Genomic DNA, 23,863 nt, shown 5'->3' with positions numbered 1-23,863 from the left:
CACTGTGTCGGGGCCATGCCTTCTCCTCAGCCCCTCCAATGCCACCTTCCATGACAAAATCGGCTCTGTTACAGTTACCTTTCCCCCTGGGACTGGATGAGAGGACAACGGTCCTATTTGCGACAACATGCTAATAAGCGCAAGAGCCAGACCCAGTCCTGATGCGGCTTACCCTAATTCTACCAAAGAAGAAACGGACTCTGAAGGATCACGAGACTTGTCCATAGTTACACCACAAGGAAAACCTGGGCTCCAGGCTCGGGCTGTCTCCATGTGCTCCTGTAACACCGTGTCCTGGGCAGGCCATGGCTCAGTTGTCGGCAATCCGAAAGTTCCCCCGGGTGCCATGGCCAGCAACCATATGTCTCAACCCCAGTAACTGCTGCCCTTCCTGATCGTGTGCCTCACGTGGGCCAGGTACTGCCCCGGCTCCCACACGTGTTGTTCAGTCCTTACGCCATGGGGGGAGAAAACAGAAACTCGCAGAAATTAAATAACAGGGCCTCACACTTCATAAGCGGTAATGCTGAGCTCTAGACCCAAGCACCCCAACTTCAGATCTCTGCTGCCTTAGGGGAGGCAGAAACATGGAGGGAGCACCCGAAAATGACACAGTCATCTCTTCGCTCTCTGGTTCTCATAGTCAGAAAAGGGACATCTTTGATGTGAGGACTTGGGGGAATGAGGACATGCCCCTCCACTTGTCTCCACGTTGTTGGGCTACCCAACTGCAGTAGAAGTAATGAGTCCCCCAGCCACTGGAGGTGCTTAAAAAGAGCCTGGACAGTTTCCTGTTGAAGATGATTTCCATGATCAATCAAGGCACTGAAGGATAACCTTTGACACCACCCTCTGGTTTTGCGCTTGTGCCCACCTACATCCCCGCAGAGACACTCAGTCTCTTAATGTTCAGGCAGATGTCAGCTCCCAGGAATTGTGTCCCTAGCTTTGTACTTAGACCACAGGTCAAATTTATCATTTGTGGGGCGCCTGGGTGGCTCAGTGGGTTAAGCCTCTGCCTTCGGCTCAGGTCATGATCTCAGGTCCTGGGATCGAGCCCCGCATCGGGCTCTCTGCTCAGTGGGGAGCCTGCTTCCTCCTCTCTCTCTGCCTGCCTCTCTGCCTACCTGTGATCTCTGTCTGTCAAATAAATAAAATCTTTAAAAAAAAAAAAATTAAAAAAAAAAATTTATCATTTGTTATTTTTATAATAAAGAGTTACTGAAGGGTACCCGAATGGCTCAGTCAGTTAAGTGTCCGACTCTTGGTTTCGGCTCAGGTCATGCATGATAGGGTTGTGAGATCCAGCCCTGTATTGGGCTCCATCCTGGGCTTGGAGCTTAAGATTCTCTCTCCTCTCCCTCCGCCCCTCCCCCAGCACTCAATCTCTCTCTCTCTCTCAAAAGAAAAAGTTACTTAATACAAGTTGTCTCATGATATAATCCTATATATACTAGTACAAATATATTAAAATGTATTATATTCTACTCTTGATACCTTGGGTGATTTTTTTCAGTGTAGGTGACAACAGTGGCCTCGATCATCCCCAAGTGCACACGATCTCCTTCAATGGGTGATCTTCAATGGGTGAAATCAATGAGGGTGGGTCTTCAGCAATGCCAGGGCAGTGGAGTTCATTTAGTGTACCAGGATCTGTATTCATTTCCTCTTGCTATTGTAACAAATTACCACAAACCTAAGGAGTACCAATTTATAATCATACAGTCTAGAGGTGAGAAGTTCAAAATCAGTCTCACTGGTATAAAGTCCAGGTATCAGCAGGGCTGGTTCCTTCTGGAGACTCTAAGGAATACTCCGTTTGCTTGCCTTCTTTAGCTTTTAGAGACTGCTCACATCCCTTGGCTTGTGATCCTTCTTAATATCACTCCAATCTCTTGTCTCCATACTCCTGTCCCATACTGTTGGCTCTGATGGGTAACGTAGACACTCTTCCCATTTCAATATCCTTAATCACACCTGCAAATTCCCTTTACCCTATCAGGTAACATCTGCAGGTTCTGGGGTTTAGGATATGGATGTCTTTGGAGGACCAATTATCCAACTGTCTCATGTATATTCTCACAGTTACTTATTTTATTGGTAAGGGTACTAAAGCTCATACCGGTTAAGTAGCGTCCCCAGGGTCATAAGGAAGCAGCATTCCAGGTTTGACTCTAAAACTTATCTTTTATTTATTTATTTATTTATTTATTTATTTATTTATTTTAAAGATGTTGTTTATCTGAGAGAGAGAAAGAGCAAGAGCAGGGTAAAGGGCGGAGGGAGAAGCAGACTCCCCACTGAGCAGAGAGGCTGATGTGGGACTTGAACCCAGCAACCTGGATCATGACCTGAGTTGAAGGCAGGTGCTTAACCAACTGAGCCACCCAGGCGCCCTAAAACCTATCTTTTAAACTACTTACAGGTATTGCTCTCCATTTTTTATTTTAAAGCTCACTGGCATATGCTTGTAGCAGACCTTCAACTTCGACCATATCTGTTGTATGTAGAAACTCAAATCACCTTGATCTCGGGTAGCCTGGAAACAACTCCCGTACTAAACTGTTCACCTTTTAAAATGTGCCCTATATGTACAGGATAATTGCCTTTTTTATGAAGCTTTTTTCCCCCTGGATTTTGCTAATTCAAAAGGAAGCGTGTTTGCTGAACGATATTGGTTCTGTAATACATAACACCTAAATCTGTTGACTGGGTATCTTTTTAAACTATGTTTGTGTTCATTTGAGAGCTGATACAGTTTCTTTGCTTTTTGATTGCCTTTGTTATTTTCTTTATGGACATGTATGCAAGGCATAAGAAATAACTTTTTTTAACTATTTAATTAAGAGAATGCCACTGGTATGCAAAGCAATTATTTAAAGAAAAACGAAAATTAAAAAACACCACCCTTGAGCTATGGGTATTTGCCATGGATATTAACAAGGAACCCTGAAACTAATCCATTAAGCTCTCACAGGAAGTTCAGAGGGACTTCATGAAACAATACCTTTTTAAAAAGATATATTTGCCATTCAGTGGGTGAGTCAGGCCTCCTGTGGGCAGTTGCCCATACTCTGTCCTTAATCTTCTCCATTATTTAAAGCAGACACTTTCACATTATTATCAGCACTAAGCCACACTTTAAAAAGAAAGATATGTAAACTTGATAGAGAGGGTTGGAATGGAGTTCAAATGAAAGAATTAGTCAAGGAAGGGATATATAAAGATTTCACTGCAGCACTTGAAATTTTCCATGACCAAAATAGAATTCTAAAAAAGCCACATTATCCCTCAATTCTTTCCTCTCCACCATTAAGACTTGCTATTGATTATTTTAACAAGGGATTATCTAAATTTATTAGCGATAGTTAATTGTCCAGGAATGTTTCATCCGTAAATGCACTTCTCTTCATGAAAGCCTTCCGCATTCTTCTTTTCTTCCTCTCTAGCTTCACACGTTCCTGGTGATGGAACTTCTGAACGGGGGAGAGCTGTTTGAACGCATTAAGAAAAAGAAACACTTCAGTGAGACGGAAGCCAGCTACATCATGCGGAAGCTCGTTTCGGCCGTGAGCCACATGCATGATGTGGGCGTGGTGCACCGGGACCTGAAGCCAGAGGTATCACAGCACCCGTGCTCCCTCCTGTGGCTCAGTCCAGCCCCAGTCCCAACCCCGTCCCCTCCCCCTCCACCGCCGCCGCAGGATGGGCTTTTCTTGTTTCATGGTTTAGAGCTTTCTGCTAAAGAGATACTTGCAGAGATACTGTTTCTTGGATTTTCTTTCTCCTCTATTTTAGTCTAAAATAAATTTGCCTTTTTTTTTTTTTTTTTTTTTTTGCCAGCAGATCATCTTGAGGTTATATTTGTAAATGTGAGAGCCTTTTATGGAAGAAATACTTTATGCAACAGTTGTGGGCCAAAAATAGTAATGGAAATTTTTGTAGCAGAAAATAATAGCCTTTCTATATGTGTACCATTTTAGATGGTTTTTTTTAAATGGTGTATTATCAAAACTTTTTTTCATTTTTATCGAATTGATTAGCTCATGAATAGGAATGTATATAATTCTATTCTGAATATTTAAACATAAAGAATTGTCTTGGTTTAATTAATTGTACTGCCCTTATATGTGCTTCTCTTCGCTCACGTATTATATTTATAGAATTGTGTAGCAATGCGCAAGCAGCCCCTATTTATATATTTCTTCTTTTGAAAGGTTAATAGAAAAGATTCTGGCTCCAGAATGTCCTTGTTTAGTATCAAAAATCTGAAAGTTTCCCCCTTTTAGGAAATCATCAAAATAATAATAAAAATTAAAACACAAAACCCAATAATTTATAAAAGCATAACAATGACTCATCCTTTATCATATGCAGAATTACACATGTTTCCTCTTTAAAATAGAACTTCATTTTTAATTACCATGTGGTTATAATGCATTGTCAAATTTTTTAAAATAATAATTTATTTGGAGTTCATTTTTTGTGTTAAACCACAAAAGAATATGTCTCTGAAAGCACCATTTTTTGCCTGTTAAAATATCTTGGATCATTGGTAGGAAGAGGATGTTTTAAAAATGGAATTTTTTTTTTTTTTTTAGATTTTATTTATCTATTTCAGAGAGAGAGCACAAGCAGTCGGAGGGGCAGAGGAGGAGGAGAAGCAGACTCCCTGCTGAGCAGGGAGCTTGATGTGGGGCTCGATCCCAGGACCCTGAGATCATGACCTGAACCAAAGGCAGATGCTTAACTAACTGAGCTATGCAGGTGCCCCTAAAAATGGATTTCTGTGCATCCAAATATAACTGACTGATTCTAAAGCGTATAAACTTCTGTCTGTGAACTTCCTATTACTGTTATTCATATTACTAGTAATTAGTCAAAAGTGAATTGTGTTTTATGAACTTGCAACTATGGTAGCTCCCCCTCTGCTTCCTTCATCCGAGTTCTCACTCTCCTACAGAACACCCACTGAAAATATGGTGCTCCGTACATCAGAGATTAGCGATCTATTTTTAAATGTGAAAGCACACCACTTAAATGTTTTCTTGATAGACAAGGAACAAGCATGTAATTTTTTTAATTGAAAAGATCTGTTCCATGACTGTATAGAATTCATTTTCACATGTTTTATTCTTTGATAACTGGCCATCTGTCATCCCATGAGTCTCAAATGAGGCAACTGTCCTCTCCAACAGAATTTAAATTTGCCTTCCTATTTTCCTGATAAAAAAGATACTTATGTTGCTTAGTTCTTCTTATTTGTTACAAACCTTTTCTTTCAAATAATCCTCTGAAACGAGGAATTGTCATATTATTTGGGACATTCTACCACAGTGATAGCAGCTCTACATCAAAATAGACCGTGGAGAAAGGAAAATGTGCCTTTGTACTAACATCCTCATAATAAAATAGTTTTCACTTGGACTTTTAAATCGTAGAGTATATATTACTTCCAAACTAAAAGTTTAATTCCTCTCCCACTGATGTCATAGTTTAAGATCTGATTATATATCTCTTGGTTTATATTTTTGTGGCCTTGGCTTTCTGCTTAGGCAAAATCCTAAATTCTGGGTGAGAAGCAGACAAATTTAGAAGCTGGCTGACATTCCTCGTGGGCTGCTTTGTACTTTTCAAACTGGACCCCATACCCTTGAAAGATTAAGAAAAAACTGCATCAAATTAGTTTCAGGTGGAGCTTGAGGTGAAGCTGAATGGCCCTTGCTTCCTGCCACTCTCGCCCATGTGCACCCAGCTCCACTCGGAGAGCGGAGTCTCCTGCATTTCAAGAACTGCGGCTAAGAAAGTCCTCTGCCAGCCTTAATATAGCATAAACTGAAGTCATTTCCAAAGACTGAGCAGACTGGATGAAGCCAGGGGCCAGGGGCAGGTTCACACCGCAGAGACACTTGGGAGCCATTTGCTGAGACTTCTCCAGAATGCAAGCACGTGAACCCCAGCTCTCACTTAGTGGTGGTGAACCTTACATTCCGGCGTATCCACATTGTAATTCCATCACGCATTCAGGATCAAACACTGTATAGAGAACATTTAAGAAAACTTTTTAATATTTCTGCTTTTCTTTCCTCCCACTTTATTCATTTTTAACTTTTGAATGAAAGGTGTAGAAGATTTTTCTTCTTGGTATGAATGAAGCCTTCTGTGGTGTCTTTTATTTTAGTTGGAATAATAGTAACAAAGCAAATGATGTTCCAGATCTGAGGAATAATTTAATAAATACAAAGACATAGGAGGTTTTGTCAGGATGTCTGAAGAAAATGTAAGCAGATTCACCCAGTGTGGGTACTAGCTTGATAGACGGAAAAAAGGGGTGACCGTGCATCAGATGGTTAGCATTTATTAAATGTGTGATAAACACAAAAACGATACAGTAAAGCCTTAGTGACTGAGAAGCCTTGGCAGACAAAGGATTTAAGGAAACAGTGTTTTCTGAATGACTGAGGGATAATATCCATTAACATCAAAAAATGCTTAAGTATTAACTGTTTGGGAGAAAATATTTCTGAAATGTAATATAGGTCTTTACCATGTCTTCTTTCTTTCTTTTTTATTTTTTGAAGATTTATAATTTGTTCAAGTAATCTCTACACTCAACGTGGGGCTTAAACTCACTCCCAAGATAAAAGAGTCACACGCTCTTCTAACTGAGCCAGCCAGGCGCCCCTACCATGTCTTCTTTAATAAGATATACTAGAGACAGCTATTTTATTTATGACTTCATTCAATGGATGGATATTTACCAAAGCACCTACCATATGAGTGTCCCGGTTTTGGGACTAGAGTCATAAATGTGGTGGACACATAATCCCTGCCATTAGGGAATGGTGATGGTCTAATGGGGGAGGAAGATGTTAACTTTCTAATACCATGATGCTAAGGAACAGAAAGAAAACATGTTAGCAGAAAATAGAAAGAGTCCTGACTTCAGTTTGGTGGCACAGTTTGGGCGATCTCTCCAAACGAGGAGTAGGAGCATGTGAGCCAGGTCAGAAGGGAGGTTGAGGAAGGAGGGTAGAGGGCCAACACCAAGAGAGAAAAATGTAGACAAATGCTCTTCTAACATGGGAAGAGGCGTGCTACGATTGAAAAATGTTTCACAAGACATTATAAAATTAAAATAAACCAAAAAAAGCATAAGGCAGAGAACAACAGTTCACCGACATCAAGCTCCCAGAGACCCTCCCCAGCAGACCTCTCTCCGAGCCTGAGTCCAGTATCAGTGTATAGATAAAAGGTGTTACAAAAATGGCATCCCCAAGTCCCAGGACAGTTTCACGAGAGACTAATTAAAGTGTTTGTATCTTGCAGAATTTATTGTTCACTGATGAAAATGACAATTTGGAAATCAAAGTAATCGATTTTGGGTTTGCACGCTTAAAGCCACCTGATAACCAGCCTCTCAAGACGCCCTGCTTCACCCTGCACTATGCAGCCCCCGAGCTCTTGAATCATAACGGCTATGACGAGTCCTGTGACCTCTGGAGCCTGGGCGTCATTTTGGTGAGTTCATTTCCCTAGAGCCAGTAAACCTAGGCAGTTTCCAGATGGCCTCTTACCTGTCTCTCTCTCTCTCTCCGCTGTTTTTCTTCAGGTTGTGGGGGGCAATTGGCAGATGGGTTTCTTTTCTGTACAGTCTATGAAGGCTCTAACCCAAGACTGTTTCCCTTTTTTAAAATTTACACTGGAGACAATGTAGAAACTTTCATTTTGGTTTATTTTGAAATAATTGGAGGCCCTGCGTTTTATGTGCATAGGAATTTATATAGGTTTGGTTTTTGTTTTTTTTTTTTTTCAAAGAAGCTGTTTTCAAAAAATAGGCATATTGGATATAATGTAAAAATGGTAAAGTAACTTATTAGGAGGAAAATGTTAAAAAAATACATTCTGTGATTTTCAGACTAAAAATATAATTAAAGAAGATAATTTAGGATAAATTAACAAATTAATTGCTAGAACAAGAAATATTTATAGTAGCTTATAGTAATTGTGGTAAGCATGCTTCTCACAAAATGTCCTTGGCTGCCGCGATCAGAAACAACATTAAGCTAGAAAAACCTTGGCATGTTTCTTCTCAAAATAGCTTGACTTTTTCTGCATGTAATTTGTAATGCATAATCTTAGGGAGAAAATTTCAGACAAATACAGAAAGATTTAAAGAACAAATGAAATCACTCATAATCTCATTGTGTGAAGATGATGTGTACACGCTCCCCTGCTCCTAACCACCCCGCCTACCGCCACCATATTATGTGTGTTTTCTGTCAACTATGTGGGTTTTTTAACAAATGAGATTATATTATGCATGTGGTTTGGGCCTCTAGAGTTCATTTAACCATTTCTTTACTAATCAGCAGTTATTGTTTTCTAGTATTTTGCTAATTACAGACTACGTAAATGATTTTTTTTTTTAACATATGTGGTTGCATTTGTCTCGTTATTTCCTTGGAATAGACTCCTAGGAGAAGGACACGCACATCTTTATTTTGACACATATGCCTGGATTTCCTTCTAGAAGCTTTAACAGATCATGTTCTCATCAACTGTGTGCGAATACATCAGATACTATCGATTTCAATCTTAAGTTATTTCCCACTGTTGTTATAACTTGCATATATTTCTTTGATGAATATTCAGTTTTGAGCATCTTTTCAAGTATTTGGACATTTGTATTTTCTTTTTTATGAATTGCTGTTTATGAGCTTTGCCTATTTTCCTAAGCAGGAATTTTTCTTTTTTTTTTTTTCCCCCTGTGCAGAAATTTTTCTTACTGTAAAGCTCTGGGAAGGATCTTAATCCTTTGTCTGCCATTGATATTGGAGATATTTTGGGTCATTTGTTTGAAAACATTGTTTATAGCAATATGGGATTTTCTTCTGGGTGTTAGGAGGGTTTAAATGGAGAATTCTTTATTTCTATATAGTAAGATGTTAGTCTTTTCCTTTACAATATGTGGCTTTGATGTCAGAATGTCCCTCCACCCCTACCCCAACCCAAGATTACAAAAACATTCCCCTAAATTTTCCTCTAGAATTATATTTTCTTTTTATACTTAAATCTGCGCTCCATCTGGGGTTTATTTTGGTGTCAGCTTGTTTTCCCCCAGTGGCTATAGCCTGTTATCCCCGAACGATGGTTCTTCTTTTATTTTTAAGTTTTAAATGGTTTTCATTTCAGCAACTTTAAGTCATCATTTATAATTTTCAAACTAAAATTAAATATTTATGAATAAGATCTTTCAAATAAAAAATAACTCCTATAGACTTGAGAGTTTCGTTTAAGGACTAAAACCTCTTATATTTTCATTAGCATTCTCCTAAAAAAATTAGTCTAAATAAAAAGCTTTCCAATTTTAGCAATAGTATAGAATTGCCCTTGGTAAAAGAGCCTTTACTTTAAATATAGGTCAGTGGTAATCCTCAACCTCTTTAAGGTTTTAAAAGAGAGTCTTAGACACACGGACCGGTATTTTCAAGCTTCCGAATGCCATATCCATGGAAATAAGTGTGTAATAGCATGGGTTTGGAAGCCATGCTTCTCTCTCAATCTACTCGTCAAGTTGTTAAGACAAGCAGGGGACAAAGAGCAGCTTACAGGAACTTATAGCACAGGAACACAGTCACAATATCCTGACTGTGGGAAGTTCTACAGGACAAATAACCCAGTTTCTCCTAGGAGAAAAAAGGTAGCCCAAGAACCTATAGACCAAAAGACACTTCTGAAACAATATTTACATTTGCTTGAATTCTGATTCAAACAAATTCTAATTTTAATTCTATTTATTAAATTCAAACTCTGAGCCATACAGATATAATTGTAATTGTAGATATATACATGTGTGTGACACAGCTGGAGAAATCTGAATACCGTTTGGCTACTGATGATATAAAGGAATTACTACTAATTTCTTTCAGGTGTGATCATGGTGGTGTGATTGTGGTTTTAAAAGAAACTTTGCCTTTTAGAGATACAATGAAATGCAGACATAGAACAAAGTTAGCACACAATTTAAAGAGTCACAAAAAACCAGAATGCTTTGCAGACTTTTCCACACAAATGAATGCATGCCTCCAGAAGATCTAGACACAAAGCCCCAGCGATTCTGTAGCAAGCATAAAGTTTATTTGGAGTCTCCTGATTGCCTTAGAAATCGATGGCCTTTTGGGGCGCCTGGCTGGCTCAGTCAGTGGAACATGCAACTCTCCATCTCAGCGTTGTAAGTTCAAGTCCCACATTGGGTATAGAGATTACTTAAAAACAAAATCTTTAAAAAAAAAAAGAAAGAAAGGAAATCAATGGGGTTTTTTTGTGTGTTGTATCTAATAAACATGAATGTAGCTATGATAATGTGAAAATAATTTACATCACCCCCCTTGAATAAAATAAATACACCGGGAGGCTGCTTCATGTAGTCTCCTATGGCTAGACTACAACCCAGTCTTCCTCGCTGGGTATGCAGTCCCTGTCAGAAACATACATGACTTTAATTAAAATAGAGCTTACCCAGTGGCTTAGCTTGGTGTTGCCATAACAGAATGCCTCCGATTAGGTAGCTCGAGCAACAGAAATTTATTTTCTCACAGACTGGAGGCTGGGAAGTCCAATACCAAGATGCCCGCAGTGTTGGCGTCTAGTGAGGATTTTCCCCTTGGTTTGTAAACAGCCACCTGCTCTCTGTATCCTCACATGGCCTTCCCTCCGTGAGTGTGCTGGGAGAGAGAGCGCGAGTGCACAGGCTCTTGGCTGTTTCTTTTTATAAGGACACTAATCCCATTGGATCAGGACCCCGCCCTGATGACTGCATGTGACTTTAATTACCTCCATAAAGGCCCTGTCTCTAAATACAGTCACATCGGGAGTTGGGTCTCCAACATAGAAATTTTTTTTAAGATTTATTTATTTGAGAGAGAGAGAGAGAGAGAGAGACTGTGTATGCGTGCTTGGGAGCAGGGGGAGAGAGAGAGAGAATCTCAAGCAGACTCCCCACTGAGGGAGCCTGACGCAGGGCTTGATATCACAGCCTGAGCCAAAACCAAGAGTCAGACGCTTAACCAACTAAGCCGCCCAAGTGCCACAACATACGAACTTCGGATGCACAAAACATTGAGCCCCTAACGCAGAGTATTCATGTGGGATAGGATTCTGTGGCAGCCAGCCAGCATATACAATTCCATTTAAAACATAATTCTTCCAAGTGTTTTATTTAGGAGATCTTATTGTTTTACTTTTTTCTCAAAATTTTATTTTGGAAATTTCAGATCCAGAAAAATAGTGAGAGAATAATACTGTGAATGTCTAACATTTTGCCACATTGCCTTTTTCTTTCTCTCGATTTCTCTCTTGTGCACACTGTCTGTGTGTATGTGTATGTATGTACAGGTACATACATATATATGATATAGATACGGTCACAAACACATAGACATATACCTTTAAGTGTGTATATACTGTTTGCCACACCATTTGCAAACAACGTGCAGGCACAAAATTTTTTTCAACACAAGTTGATTCCTGGGTAATCAACTAAAATTGTAAGATATTGATTGGAGTTAAGAAAGGCTAAAGTTTGTCTATTTCCGCCTTATCCAGAGCAGGGATCTTTTCTACAAGGTCCCTGATCACCAGTCTCCTTTAAACACTTCTAAAGATGGAGAATTGGTTTTTCTACCCGACAGCTTGTTACATTACTATGCATCAGAAAGCAAGAAAACTGTATTTATAAAGGTTACTTTCTCATATGTAGCTACATTCATTTCTGTTAGGAAGTAGGGTAGGATTAAGAAGTAGAATATGTTTTAGAAAACTGTTTGGCAGTGTCCACTGAACATATACAGACCAAATGACCCAGCAATTCATCCTCAGGAATAAACACAAGACAAATTCTACTATTATATTCCAAAAGATGGGTATAAGAAAAAATATGTAGGGTGCCTGAGTGGCTCAGTTGGTTAAGTGCCTGCCTTTAACTGAAGTCATGATCCTAGGGTCCTGGAATTGAGTCCCACGTTGGGCTTCCTGCTCAGTGGGGAGCCTACTTTTCCTTCTGCCTCTCTCTCTCTGTGCATGTCTCATGAATAAATAAACAACATCTTAAAAAAAATTTTTAAATATATAGCATGTTTTAAAATGCCCCAAACTGGAAACAAATCAAATGCTCATCAGTAATAGAAAGGTATTCTAGTCTGGGCTCCCCAGAAAGCAGAACCTGAAACTAAAGTATGTCTTGTCTTGTTCCTAAAGCACATAATCCCAGGAGCAGGAAGAAAGCAGAGAAAGAGGGATTGCAGATGGCTCACATCTGTTGTATAGTGCAGCTGATCCCTTGAGTTCATGAACCAAGACCTCTAATGAAGCAAGCTCTAAGTTTGCAGGGACAGACACGTGAATTTTATAAGTGGGCCATGTACCCCTAAAATCTAGATATAGGGGCAGTACGTGGGTGGCTCAGTCAGTTAAACATCTAACTCTTGATTTGGGCTCCTATAATGATCTCAGGGTCATGAGATCAAGCCCTTCGTGAGGATCCACGCTGGGCAATGAGACTGCTTAAGATCCTCTACCTCTCCCTCTGCCCCCCACCCCACCGATTTCAGTCTCTCTCTCTCTCCTGCCACCTCTTTCTCTAAAAAAAAGAATCTAGATATGAGGACCCAGCACTAGCTGATGGTTCAGTCTGATCCTCAGGAACAGAGCTCCGACCACAGGGCATTGTCCTGAGCAGGGGCCTTCACTGAGTTTTTTGTGTTCTAATAGACCATCCAGCAAGCAAGCCCAATTTCCCTTCTTCCTCCGTCAGTTGGTCATGGGGAACCCTTCCTCAGTGAGGCCGCTGGCTTGAGTTAGGAGTGTTGATGCCGCAGAGATGGGTAACGCACACCCATGGATGTGACTTACTCCTGCCTTCCGGACCTCCTGGGGCTTGTTCTCAGTGTGCCGTGTCCACAATACACAGGATCACTGCTGTGACTTTGAGTCAGCGCAGCTGCTGGTCCGGGCACACGATGCAACTGGTCTTGGTATCCTTCCCGTGGGCACACATGGTCTGCTAGGAACCAGTAGCGTCTAGGAGCTATTTCTCAGAGAGTAGTTCTCTGCCACAGAAGGCAAGAACCCCACCCCAGAATCCTTCACATCTGCCCTGCGACTCCTCTCGTGTACTTGCCAGAGACGTTGTACAGCATTCTTACCCCTAGCACATTCAAGTCAGCCAGATCTGATGGCCTAGGTAGGAAGACATCCTGTGTTACAGCTGGGACCTGCCGCAGAACTCCTTGACTCCAGGCCGCACTTGAAACTGGTAGCCTTCCCAGTCACTTGATAAATGGATTGGAGCGGTATTCTTGAGAAAGCAATATATGCTATCACCAAAGTCCCAAGAAGCCCACTACATCCTATCCCTCTTTCTCAGCAGTACAAGGTACAAGCAGTTTGTCTTTAAGGGACAAGGCTCTGTGCCCCTAACCAGAGGACCCCTCAACCCTTCACCAGTGTGACAGTCCCCTGAATGTTTGTCCGGTCTGTCGCCCTCGCTCTGCCATTCATGCACTTAGAAGGCATGTAGGACACTGCTGGTTCCTGCCCACCACGTCTCCCTTCATGAAGACATCAATACCAAGAGCCAGCATGGGGTTCTTGAGAACGCCAGGATGGTCAAAGTCCTAACAGGCTGTATGAGAACAGAGCTGGAGAGTTCACATAGCTCTTGGACAGCCCAGGGTATGCTGTCCTTGCCATGTAAAGACGTGCTGCATTGATCTTTCCTATTGGTAGAAATCAAGAAGAATCTATTGACCAGTAAGTAGGTGCTTATCAGTGCCAGCCCCATACTGACTTGTACCACATTCAGCGTGGCCACTCTCCCAACTGGTCCCTTTTAGCCAGGGCCTGCAGTGCCTTTGGTGTGGACACTGTTCCCTGTTCTCCTCAACTCTTCCTCCACAGGAACCACACTTCTTAATGCAGTTGTGTAGTAGCCTTTACTTTAGACTCTGCTCCCTGGGAAACCCAGGCTAAGATAGTTGGTGCCAGCAGTGATCTAGAAGGTGGACCTTTAGGAAGGGACTTTAAAGTTGCATGACTCAGGAATGGGGTCCCTATTGCCTTCCAACCAGAGGAGGAGGAGGAAGGGAAAACAGGGAAGTTGGGTGGACTGCTGAGCAGCTGCTGCTGTTACCAAAGGCAATGGGTTGCTCCATCCTGTCACACTGATGATAAAGATGAAGAAATAGCCTCGGAGAGCTTAACTGATTTGCCCAACCTAGTAACGAAACAGCTAAAAAATAGAACCTAGTAAGTAAAAAAGCAGAAAGCCAGGTCTGACTGACTCAAAAGCTCATGTTCCCCTCCTGCCATGGATCTTCTCTCTGGAGTAAGGATGGCAGATGGCGGAGGCCCTAGTCACACATCCTGGAAAGTTACACCGGAGTGGGGGTGGGCCTTTGTCAGCTCGAAAGAAAATGACCTTCTAAGGAGACTGAGTAACTGGAGCGCTGTCAGGGAGGCCAAGAAACTGTTGGTGTGGAGCACGGGGTGAGAACCCCAGGGGCCTCACAGGCTGGGCCTGGTGGGCGAGGTCAGAGCCTGCGAGACACCAGCGAGGTGGGTCCCTGTCGGGAAGCCAGTGCTGGCGTCTGAGGAGGGAGATGTTGGGGAAGTGCTGAATGTCGCTGTGTGTGCATGAAGGGTAAAGGCGAGAAGATTTAGGGAGGGTTTTGGTTTTCTTAAATTGTGTTGTCATTGTTCTTCCGGTGTCTTCGCATTTCCCTCCTTAGAACACGTATCTTCACGTCGGGTTGCTCCAAGTCAATAACGGAGGTCTCTTCTCCTCAGTGTCTTCAATCTTCACACCCTTCGTCCATTATTCTCTCAGGCACAGTTTTCTGGTACACAAAGTCCAAATTCGCCCAGAGCCTCCTGGTCTCTGGTCACCTCATAGGAGCCAAGTGTCCTCTCCATTCTTTCTGGGGCTTCGTTCCTTTGTGTTCAGTCGTCCTCAGCCAGGGTTTGTGGAACACCCACCTACTCGTATCTCCTGCTTTCCCCTTTTGACGTCCTTTTTATTTTCCTGTCTGGAATCGTCCATCTTTTGTGAGAGCCGGTGTGTGAGAGTGGCGTCACCATCTTGGCATCATGAGGGTGACCGTGCTTGTCAGACACATGGCCAGGAAAGAGAAATGGCTGAGTCCTTTCAGGTCACGGGGACTTCTCCCTGGGTACACGGCTCCGCCTGAGGGCCGGGCTTGAAACAGAGACCCTCCTCTTTGTGTCCCTTCGAGAGTAACTGCCATGGTGAGCTGGCTCCTACTGACACCACCGCTGTCTCCTCAATGGGTGGCGCTTCCATGGTGTCTGTGCTCGGACACTGTCACCTCACTCCACCATTCTTGGCCGTCTGTCACCTCCGCAGGCCTGTAAGTCTCTCAGCGAGCAGAGAGAAAACCCTCCAAGAAGTTTAAAGTTTTCAATTTAGTTTCTGATGCACAGACAAGCCTTACTTAGCTTTCCAGTTTTTCTGTTGACTTCTTAAAGGGCAAAAACCTTAAACATAAATCTTCAAACACATGGCTACAGTGAAAACAGGTGGTTTCAGAGAATTCATTCCATTTAACTCCACAATGAGAAAAATAAAATGAAAGTGGTAATTACAACCAAAATAGGAAGGCCTAAATTAAAATGTTTGAAGCCCTTAACCACAGTTAATGTCCTGAGGAAAGGATGTGTAGAACTGAATAAAGAAAAAAAAAAGTTAATGAGGGGTTCTGCTATCTCTCAACTTTTTGTTAACAGTAGCACTGTCTTTTCTGAAGTAGTTGGAATGTCCTTGTTTTGTTCTTCTTGCTCTTTAAATTTTGATCTAATAAGCTGTCTCACTTTATTTACAAGGCTTTGAAATGTTGAAATGTTGCTTCCTTGATAGAAGAAGGCTACATAGTCTTTTAAACGCAGTAATGCTAGTTGTCGTATTTGGTAAATTATGCTGATGAAGTTGGTAATGAAATGACTAGCATGGCTTTGACAATGACTTTGGCAGACATTCAAATTTGTTTCTTTTTCTTTTCTTTTTTTTTTTTTTCTTAATAGTATACAATGTTGTCAGGGCAAGTTCCATTCCAATCTCATGACAAAAGTTTGACATGCACCAGTGCGGTGGAAATCATGAAGAAAATTAAAAAGGGAGATTTCTCCTTTGAAGGAGAAGCCTGGAAGAATGTATCCCAAGAAGCTAAAGATTTGATCCAAGGTAAGACTCTAGTGTTACATTGCATATGATGTGTAGTGATTGAAGTGGAGGCATACCCATTCATACGTATTTGTTAATTAAAGAATTCATGTGTGTTCTAGAAGGTTTTCGATTACTCTACTGAGCCTTATTTCTTTCTTACCGGAACACTATTCCTTGTAATATTGTCCACATCTGCAGGGTCCACCAGCATCTCAATCTAGCACCTCCAAAGTGAACTGATATTATTTTACTATCCTTTTCCCAAAAAGATGCCCCACCCCATCCCCCTCTTGCAGGGCCAGGAAGCCAGAATGGGCGTCACCATCCACCCCCCACCTTCCTCACCTTTCACAGCCAGCCACCCAGTCCTGCAGTTCACTGTCCATCCTCACCACCCCCTCGTCCCCATTCACATGGCTGCCCCCCAGTTCCTGCCATCCTTTCTCTCCTAAGAGCCCATGGCACCCTTTTGGTTTGTGTCACTGCCTCTGCCTTTACCTCTCTGTTATCAGTTGTCAGAGTGACCTTCCTCATACAGGTGTGACCATGCCTCTCTTCTGCTAAAAGTCCTTCAGAGAGGCCCTGTTAGCGTCTGGTCAGACTCACGTATGGGAGCATATGAAATCCAGAACCCTTGAGGAACCGGCCCTGCCTGTCCCTGCCTCCTGTTCCCCTCAAGCTGCCTTTGAATTCTTCCCATGTGTCCGTGCTCAGATTCCTGCACGACTTCACATTTGCTCCTTCTAATCCTGGGGAACCCCTCTTCATCGAGCCCACTTGTACTCATCCCCCAGGACTCATCTTCTGGAAGCCTGCCAGGGTGTCCACACTGCAGTCAGAGATCTCCCCGTGGGTCGCCAACACGCTGTGCATGGGAGTGTTACTCTGGCGCTTATTTCCCGGTGCTGTCACGGTTGGTTTTTGTCTGTGTGTCTCCTCATGGCTCCTCTTTGGGCCTCCATCTCCGTATCTCTAGCAGCTTACTGCACTTGCTGACTCGTACAAGATGTCTGCACACGAATGAAGTGCATCTAGGTACCCTCTGTTCATGTGGAGCTTCCTAGTCGCCAATGGGAGTCTTTGTGTTGGGTGCCAGTCTCTTCTCAGGAGAAGTCAATTAGCCTACGGTAGACACAGGCTATTGTGGGCCTAGTCGTTAGCATTCAGGATTTACTGAGGGGTGGAAATGTATATGAAAATGTAATGACTCTGTAGGAGTTTGAATCCTTCTCAGAGCCATTGTGTCATGTGAACCGCATTGAAATTTATGTTTGAAACAAATCATGAAATAAAAATATCTTAATTATTCCTATAGGACTCCTCACAGTCGATCCAAATAAAAGGCTTAAAATGTCGGGCTTGAGATACAACGAATGGCTTCAAGATGGCAGTCAGCTGTCCTCAAATCCTCTGATGACTCCAGACATTCTAGGGTCTTCAGGAGCTGCTGTGCAAACCTGTGTGAAAGCAACCTTCCATGTAAGGCCCTGTGCTCCACACATGGTGGGCAGGTTTGAAAAGGAATCAGATATGTTTACTCCATAACCTCCAAGACACGCTCTTGGTACATTTAAAAGAATGTGTTATTTTCATTCTAGGTGTGTTTTTATAAATCCCTCTGTAATAAGAACACATTTATTAACAGAAAGTATGTGGGAGACCCGAGTCCCTGCCAACCCACAAAATACTTACTTGACATTCCGGATGAGTTTGTGAAATGAGGCAGTAGTTTGATATTTGAAGAGTTGAAAATTTTCAGTAGATAATGAAAACAATATGCATTATGTTGGAACTTTTCTCTCTCATATAGACTAAATCATTTTCTTTAAAAGCCATAAATAAACATTAGGAACTAAGGCACATGTGAAAAGTCCATTCACTCAGCCGCCATTTATACCTAACATACCCTCATGACCGTGACTAGGGAAGAAGAGTATGCTGTTCCAAACAGATGCAAAGGTTTTAAGAGAATTGTGTAAGAAATAGATGAGTTAGGGAGAAGTGACGTACCTCTGAAGGGATTACCGTGTGAAAGGAAAAGGGCTAGTGTTTCTTCTTCAGTTGCAGACATGGATTAAAAATTAATGAACTAGGATATGTTGAGGTGTGAAGAGATTAGCCACAGGTTTGTTCAGATGATCCCCAACTGCCCAGTGACATTTGATGCAAAGCTATCAAGAGTAACCCCAGGGGGCGCCTGGGTGTCTCAGTGGGTTAAAGCCTCTACCTTCGGCTCAGGTCATGATCTCAGGGTCCTGGGATTGAGCCCCACATCGGGCTCTCTGCTCAGCAGGGAGCCTGCTTCCCCCTCTCTCTGCCTGCCTCTCTGCCTACTTGTGATCTCTGTCTGTCAAATAAATAAAATCTTTAAAAAAAAAAGAGTAACCCCAGTGAAACCCAAACTTAAGGCTGAAAGAAGTGGAGACAGGAAGCCGTGAGGAGAAAGCCAGGCCGAGGCAAGTGGAGCTGAGCCTCTCTGTGCGACGAAGTATCAGAGATATACCCCAATTACCCCAACCTGGAAGTGGAGAGGAGAGCCCTAACAGATCCAGTCTGCTCTGTTTGGGGATTTTATGTCAGAATTTTAAATCTCAGACACAGATCTAATAAAAGTAACGGGGCTTGAGAGGTTGGTGTTTTTTATTGAAATGTAACACCGACTTCTTCAAAAGATTTATGAGAACCCTAACTCCTGAACAGCCTGGCTGGTTTGATTTACACAGAGCCATTGAGACTCGAACCCTGAGCTTCCAGACCCTGCCAGGAGGTTTGCGAGTGAAGGTTTTCAGGACCTTGTTCCCAGAGCAATTTGGAGCTGTGACTGGTGACGAAAGTTGTCTTCTGCTAGGAGCCCTAGCTGCCAAGAGAACTTCAATTTCTTGACCTTCACAGGACCTCCCTTTCTTTCTCCCCTAGGCCTTTAACAAATACAAGAGAGAGGGCTTTTGCCTTCAAAATGTCGACAAGGCCCCTTTGGCGAAGAGAAGGAAGATGAAGAAGACCAGCACCAGTACAGAGACGCGCAGCAGCTCCAGCGAAAGTTCTCACTCGTCCTCCTCTCACTCTCACGGGAAAACCACGCCCACTAAGACCCTGCAGCCCAGCAACCCCGCGGACCCCAGTAACCCGGATACGCTCTTCCAGTTCTCAGACTGAGTGGTGCAGGGACGGTAGGAATGTCATCAGTGATGACCCATCGCACCTTGAATGCCCTCAGCGTGTGCCTGAGGTGATGTCTTACGCTTTTCAAACTGCGTCCTGTTGGTCTTTTTGGAATCTGCCTCTTAGGGAATTTTTTTCAGAAAAGCCCAGTTGGTTATCCTTGTCCAAAAGCACTGGACAGAGAATGTTACTGTGAATAGAGCACCTGTTAAACTGTTTAGCGACCTAGCATGATGCCAACAGGACTGTTCTGGAAAGAGCAAAGGTGTATGTCTGTAAATCTAATTAGGGACCGGGTAGGTTTGAGCGGCTCACGGAATGAGTCGAGGGTTTTCCAGATGTCTGCCAGCAAGAGTCACTTGTACTTGATGACGAAACCTTTTGCTCTGCCTTGTGGACAGCCTGGGTTTTTAAGAGATTTGCACCCCTCGAACAGTGATTTCTCAGAGAAAAATGTCTGAGGGTCTTCAGAATGATACTGTAGTGAATTGTGTGTGTGGCCAACACTTATTTCTTGAGAGAGGATTTTAACTTATTGTCTTTATTTTATGGTTACCTCTGATGGTACCTGTTATTATTAATCTTTTTCTAAAAAGTAAAAAAATAAATAAATAAAAATAAAAGTACAGGAACTTAAGGTCCCATGCTCTGCATTTGGGATCTCTCTGAGATGCATGCTAAGCTACTTACGTTTTTAATTTTGCACTGCTCTTTCCTGGTGATTTGTTTTCATGGTTATTGCAAAATAATAAGGTACAGGTCTCTGTTTTAAGTAATTTTGCACTTTATAAGAGAATATGAATAAAGCAAACTATTTTATAAAGTGCACTGTTTAAAGCATATGTACTGCATTTTTGCCAGTTTTTCCATGATCTCCTTTAAATTTGTTCTCACACCCCCCTTTCTACCTTGTTTGTGCAAGTGGAATGGGCATAATCATTAGCCACTTAGGCACCAATGTGCAGAAAATCTAAAGGGAAATTCTATGAAACACTGTGCTTCACATTCGTACACTGTGTTGTCTGCAGCGAGGCATGCCCTCCTGTAGTCGGATTTTATGTACATAGTATTTTAGAATCATGACTATGATTTGTCTTGAAATTTTTCTGTTAAATTTTAAATCCAGAAGGCATATTTTATAAACTTATGCAGAGCACTTTTAATTGCTCCAAAGTTCCGAATTCCTAGAGAAAACAAGTGCTATGTGATGAAGACATTTCACTGAAAGTTTGCTGCATTTTCAAATACAATTAATTCATTCCCTATGCAAAAAAAAAAAAAAGAAGTGATAGGATTTATATGCTGTGTTTTCTTTTAAAGCCATCACACAAAATGGCAGGACTGAGAGAAGTAATCTTAGCTATGTTTACAAGAATCATGCTTAAAAGATGATGCCCGACCTGTTTATTTTATAGTTTTTGTTAATGACAACTTCTTGAGCATTGGTTTGGAACTTGGGCATGATATTTATTTATTCCTTTCTTAAGATAATAGCAGCATTAATTTCAACCAGTTATGAATACTAAAGATATTGCGCTCTATGTAATGGTAGCATATTTATTACTAAATCCATGTATATATTAATAGCACAGGCAAAAAATGGCAAATATTAAAATATTTTCAAAATATTATATGATTCTCATCACATTATTTGTCCACAGTGGTTATTGGAAATAACTTTTTATACTTTTCAGTGGCCCCGATGGCTCCACGATTGTCATGAATCAGTGAAAGTTTTGTACGCCTAGCTCGCAGTCTTTCATGGTGATGATGGGAAATCTTTACATGAATGATTACCAACCTGTAGCAAAACCACAGAATGTGATTCCATCCAGGCACAGCGTTACAGTGACCAAGAAAATGTCCGTTTATGTCTATAGTTATGTTGAAGAGATTTGGAAATGTCTAAGTTAGCTCTTCAGTTCATTTGTTAAACTACGCATCCTGGTAGAAAACACTAGTTGTAAAGTATGAACTGAAGGGACTTTGTTGTTCATGGAAAATGACCTAGAAAAAGAGTATACTCTAAGGACTGATGATGTCATTGACTCCTGGAGAGTGAAATTGAGGGGTTTCCTTTTCCTTTATTCTCAGTGCCTCTTCTTCTGAAGGACCTGACAGAAAACTGAATGGGTGAAAAGGCAGGCGGGGTAAGAGGAGGATGGAAAGAGAAGGCTAATCCCTCACAACGAGGCTCCCGGAATTACCTGGAATGGGCTTCTGGAAGAACCTCAGAAACACTCAGAGTGGTGCCCCCTTTTCAAATGAATTCATGCTCACCCTACTTAGAAATTCCAGAGAGACAGCTCTGATGCTGAGTCTGCAGCACTTAGACTGTGCGCAAGCTGTTTGTGGCTGGTGACTTGCACTTGGAAATTCACAAAGCTTTCACTGAGTCATAGCGGGAGTAAACTGAAAAATGCTTCATGTGACAATGTTCAGCAAAAGGACTCTTAGTGTTAGGAAAGAAAAAGGAGTAGATCTTAAGCCAAATATATACATTAAATTCTCTTTATAATATTAATTTTGGAGATAAAGCCAAATCGCCCCTCCCCTTTTTCCCTGATGGATTTTATTTGCAGGTAGTTTCTGACCGTCGTAAGTCCTGATGCATGTATTTTGTGACTACATAGGCCTGATTGAGAGTCAAGCAGGTAATAGAGGAAATACATTTTAAAAGACCAGTTTTTCCTACTTCTTATGCCAGGTCTTGTGGCTGACTTAGTTAATTTAGCTCTTTTGGAGTTCATGCATTCTTCCCAACCTCTATAAAACAATGAGTCCGTGAACCCCCTGGAACCAAAAATCAAGCTTCCTGGAGTTAATTTCAACATGCTTCTTTGTGTTGGAGTTGCGGAATCATTTACCCATGAAAAAAAACGCTTTTGAATGTTTTTCTCTTGCTGCCGATTTCTTAAATAACTGTGTAAAGGCCACATGTAAATTACAAGGTAAGTTATTTTAAGGAAGACTATAAGAATGATAGTAGCTATTTTTCTATAAGGGAGTTTCTTTTGTATCTCACTTTACTTTTTTTTTTTTTTCTTAAGTATACAATTGCTTGTCTACTTGTTTCCCCTGCCCCCCATTTCAGATGCTGTCATTGTCATATTTATGAGGATCAGGGACCTCAGAATGGTGAAAATCTCTACATTACTGGCCGTGTTTGTGCCTTCGACTGCCTGATTACTTTAAGTTTGTGCCTGGTGGCCCATAATAAGAACAGGATTTGGGTACTCGTTTTATCACACTTGTAATATTCTTTAAGACCTAAATAAAGAAGTAAAATTCTGACATGCCACTTACACTGTATAAGAATAATTGTCTTATAAGTGAATTATCGTAACATAATGAAATGTTGTACAGTCATATGACTTTAGGCGCCTCCAGTGTCCTTCACTGTGACACCTGACTTCTGGCCTGTCATCACTTCTGTCCCCTCCATGAATACCCATCTGTACTCGATACCATTGCCTGGCACTAAAAAGAATGTAGCAGGCGCTCACGAAATTTTGAATTTAAATGCAAGTCATTCTAAAACTCAAAGAAAGGGAAAGTAATCAAAAGATAACACAAGAAGTATGCATAAATAAATATTTTAAGTCTCATCTACCCAAAGGAAATAGCTGCTACAGCAACTTAGAGGTTTTCTTCGCTGTTTGGTTAAGTGACTTCCCTCCAAAGTTGTGACATTCTTTGGGGAGAATATTTTTCTTGAGAGCAGTTATTTAAATCGTGTATATGAAGACAACATGTCTTTTCAAGGGGGCAGTATTCTCCATCCTAAGAACCTGGGGCTGGCTCCGTCTTCAGCATTTCTTCCTTCTGAGCTTTCAAGATCTTGCTTCTGAGCCCTGTCATTTGGCCTCTCAGCTCTCTGTTACATTAACTCAGTAAATGACGCCTCGGTTCCCCAAGGGCATTGTCCACTTTCTCCTTCATGAAATCATGAACAAAGCAGGTGCCAATGCTTTTTTACTAGTAGACAGAAAAGGAGGATGGAAACAAGTATCTCCCAGTTCCATCTGTCTTGGCTTGTTTACACTCATCCAGATAGGTCCTGCTGACTGCCAGCCACTTCCTTTCCGCGATGACTTCCGACCACATGGTTAAGAAGTTTGGTATTTTGCGTCTAGAAAGCTTGGATGAAAAAGACAGGATTCTTGGTAGTTACTCATCAGGCTTCATTTTCCTGGCGTATTTCCGCAGGGATGGGTGGAAGGACGTTTTGTGATATTTTTCTCGTTGGAGTGCTGCTTCGGTTATGAAGAGCTGAATGCTTCGGACAGGTCAAGTTGGTATTTACCACAGCAACTTCTCTGGAGCCCAGGCAACAGGGAGGATACTCAGCCTGGTGTCATTTCCATTATTCTTTTCCATTGCTTTACAATTTTAATTTGCATGGTTTTGCAAAATTTGTCTCTTCTCTAAAACAAATTCCTTTTTGTTCCTTCCAGTTTT

General features: G+C 41.7%; 1 protein-coding gene across 6 annotated transcripts in view; it reads left to right on the top strand.

The window, feature by feature from the left end:
- RPS6KA5 (ribosomal protein S6 kinase A5) overlaps positions 1-21,033 on the top strand; it is a 177,053-nt gene extending 156,020 nt beyond the window's left edge. For all 6 annotated transcript variants that reach the window (XM_082733935.1, XM_082733938.1, XM_082733936.1 and 3 more), the window contains 5 exons: positions 3,450-3,620; positions 7,330-7,521; positions 16,099-16,258; positions 17,556-17,719; positions 19,157-21,033. In XM_082733935.1, coding sequence (XP_082590061.1) covers positions 3,450-3,620; positions 7,330-7,521; positions 16,099-16,258; positions 17,556-17,719; positions 19,157-19,396 — 927 coding nt within the window. In that variant the 3' untranslated portion in view covers positions 19,397-21,033. The remainder of the gene's footprint in view (positions 1-3,449; positions 3,621-7,329; positions 7,522-16,098; positions 16,259-17,555; positions 17,720-19,156) is intronic.
- Positions 21,034-23,863: the final 2,830 nt, after the last annotated feature.

Source organism: Mustela nivalis (genome assembly GCF_964662115.1).
Source record: "Mustela nivalis genome assembly, chromosome: 6".
Taxonomy (NCBI): domain Eukaryota; kingdom Metazoa; phylum Chordata; class Mammalia; order Carnivora; family Mustelidae; genus Mustela; species Mustela nivalis.
The sequence above is the reverse complement of the archived record's forward strand: the minus strand, read 5'-3'. Positions and strand labels throughout refer to the sequence as shown.